The sequence below is a fragment of the Poecilia reticulata genome, unplaced genomic scaffold (assembly GCF_000633615.1).
Source record: "Poecilia reticulata strain Guanapo unplaced genomic scaffold, Guppy_female_1.0+MT scaffold_254, whole genome shotgun sequence".
In the NCBI taxonomy this organism is placed as follows: domain Eukaryota; kingdom Metazoa; phylum Chordata; class Actinopteri; order Cyprinodontiformes; family Poeciliidae; genus Poecilia; species Poecilia reticulata.
This window is the reverse complement of record NW_007615038.1, coordinates 75,479-77,058: the sequence shown is the minus strand read 5'-3', so window position 1 is coordinate 77,058 and position 1,580 is coordinate 75,479. Positions and strand designations below refer to the sequence as shown.

Below are 1,580 nucleotides of genomic sequence, written 5' to 3'. Positions count from 1 at the left end.
GTTAGCGCACTGCTAGCTCCTCTCCTCGCCGTGTTTCCAGGGCATCCAGATGACGGCCACCACGCCGTCGATGCGGGCCGTGCGCTTTGAGACGGGCCTGATCGAGCTGGAGCTGTCCAACCGGATCCAGTGCAAGGCTCAGCCCGGAGGCAGCAGCAGCTACCTGAAGCTGTTCGGAAAGTGCCAGGTGGACCTGAACCTGGCGCTGGGRCAGATCGTCAAGCACCAGGTACCGGCCGGCCGGCCCTCTGGACCGGACCCGGCCCGAACCGCTTTCATTTCCCCGTCCGTCTCGCAGGTTTACGAAGAGGCCGGCTCAGACTTCCACCAGGTGGCGTACTTCCGGACCCGGATCGGTCTGAGGAACGCGCTGCAGGAAGAGATCAGCGGCTCGTCGGACAAGGAGGCGGTTCTGATTACCCTGAACCGGCCCATCGTGTTCGCTCAGCCGGTGGCGTTCGACAGAGGTTCGGCTCACGTTGAAACGGCTCTGGTAAAGCACCAGAGACCAAACCGGTTCTGTTCTGGTTCTCCTGGAAACCGCCCTCTGCCTCCTGTCCCTGCAGCCGTGCTGTTCTGGCTGAACTACAAGGCGGCGTACGACAACTGGAACGAGCAGCGGCTGGCGCTCAACAAGGACATCCACATGGCCACCAAGGAGGTGGTGGACAAGCTGCCGGGCATCCAGCAGACGTCGGCCCAGGCCTTCAGCACCCTGTTCCTGCAGCTCACCGTCAACGACCTGGGCATCTGCCTGCCCATCACCAACGCGTCACAGGTAACCCGACCGCCAGGCGGCCCCACAGGTGGAACATGGCCATCTAAACCCGGTTCATCACAGAGCAGAAGCTAACGCTCAGGCGCTAACCTCTGGCAGCGTCCTTCCTGATGGAGGCCGTTTCCCATCCATGGCTCAACATTTCTGCGTTAAAATCCTTTTATAACCTGAATCTTATCTGCTAACATTGTTCTCATTGCTGGATTAACCAGCAGCTGCTTGTCGTCGACCTTCAGAGTTTATGAAAATCCAGGCTCAGGTCTAGCCTGTGTGTGGGGTTAAAGGTCACCCAGCTGTGCTGTCACCCGTTTCTGTAGAAAGGACCGGCGGCGTCGGGGCCGGASGTGAGCTCTGCAGCAGCGGCCCAGCCAAAGCCCGCCCTCAAAGTAACCCGCAGCTCCTCCGTCCTGCCTGGTGGCTTGCTGTGGTTCTGCTCTGATTTTATTTTGAAAAGTGTTGTTTCCTGTTGGCCACCTGCTTCCCTACCCCTGTTTCCCCTGGAGCAGCTCTGGCCCGTCTGTGTGGATCTGTCCTGATTGGAGGTCGCTGGTGATGCTCGGGGAAAACGGCTCTGGTCTCCTGACACGTTTTCCGACTCCCTGGTGGGATTAGCATCAGACGAGCATTCTGGGCAGCTGAATCGATGCTTTCTGGGTGTTTCTAACTCTAATCTGCTGGGACATTTCCCTCTGAAGTGGATCCAAATGAAGATTCAGTCAGGGCTTCAGCAGTGGAATGTCCCTGTGCCGCTCTGGCTTCTGTGATTGGATGAAACGGGTTGTTTTTACTGGTTCTGCCGCTA

The 1,580-nt window shown here is 58.4% G+C and overlaps 1 protein-coding gene across 1 annotated transcript in view; it reads left to right on the top strand.

Moving 5' to 3' along the window:
• kiaa1109 (KIAA1109 ortholog) overlaps nucleotides 1-1,580 on the top strand; it is an 89,729-nt gene that overhangs the window by 63,914 nt on the left and 24,235 nt on the right. Inside the window, 3 exon segments of the mRNA XM_017303367.1 lie at nucleotides 17-229; nucleotides 299-467; nucleotides 567-778. Of these exon segments, the coding sequence (XP_017158856.1) occupies nucleotides 17-229; nucleotides 299-467; nucleotides 567-778 (594 nt within the window).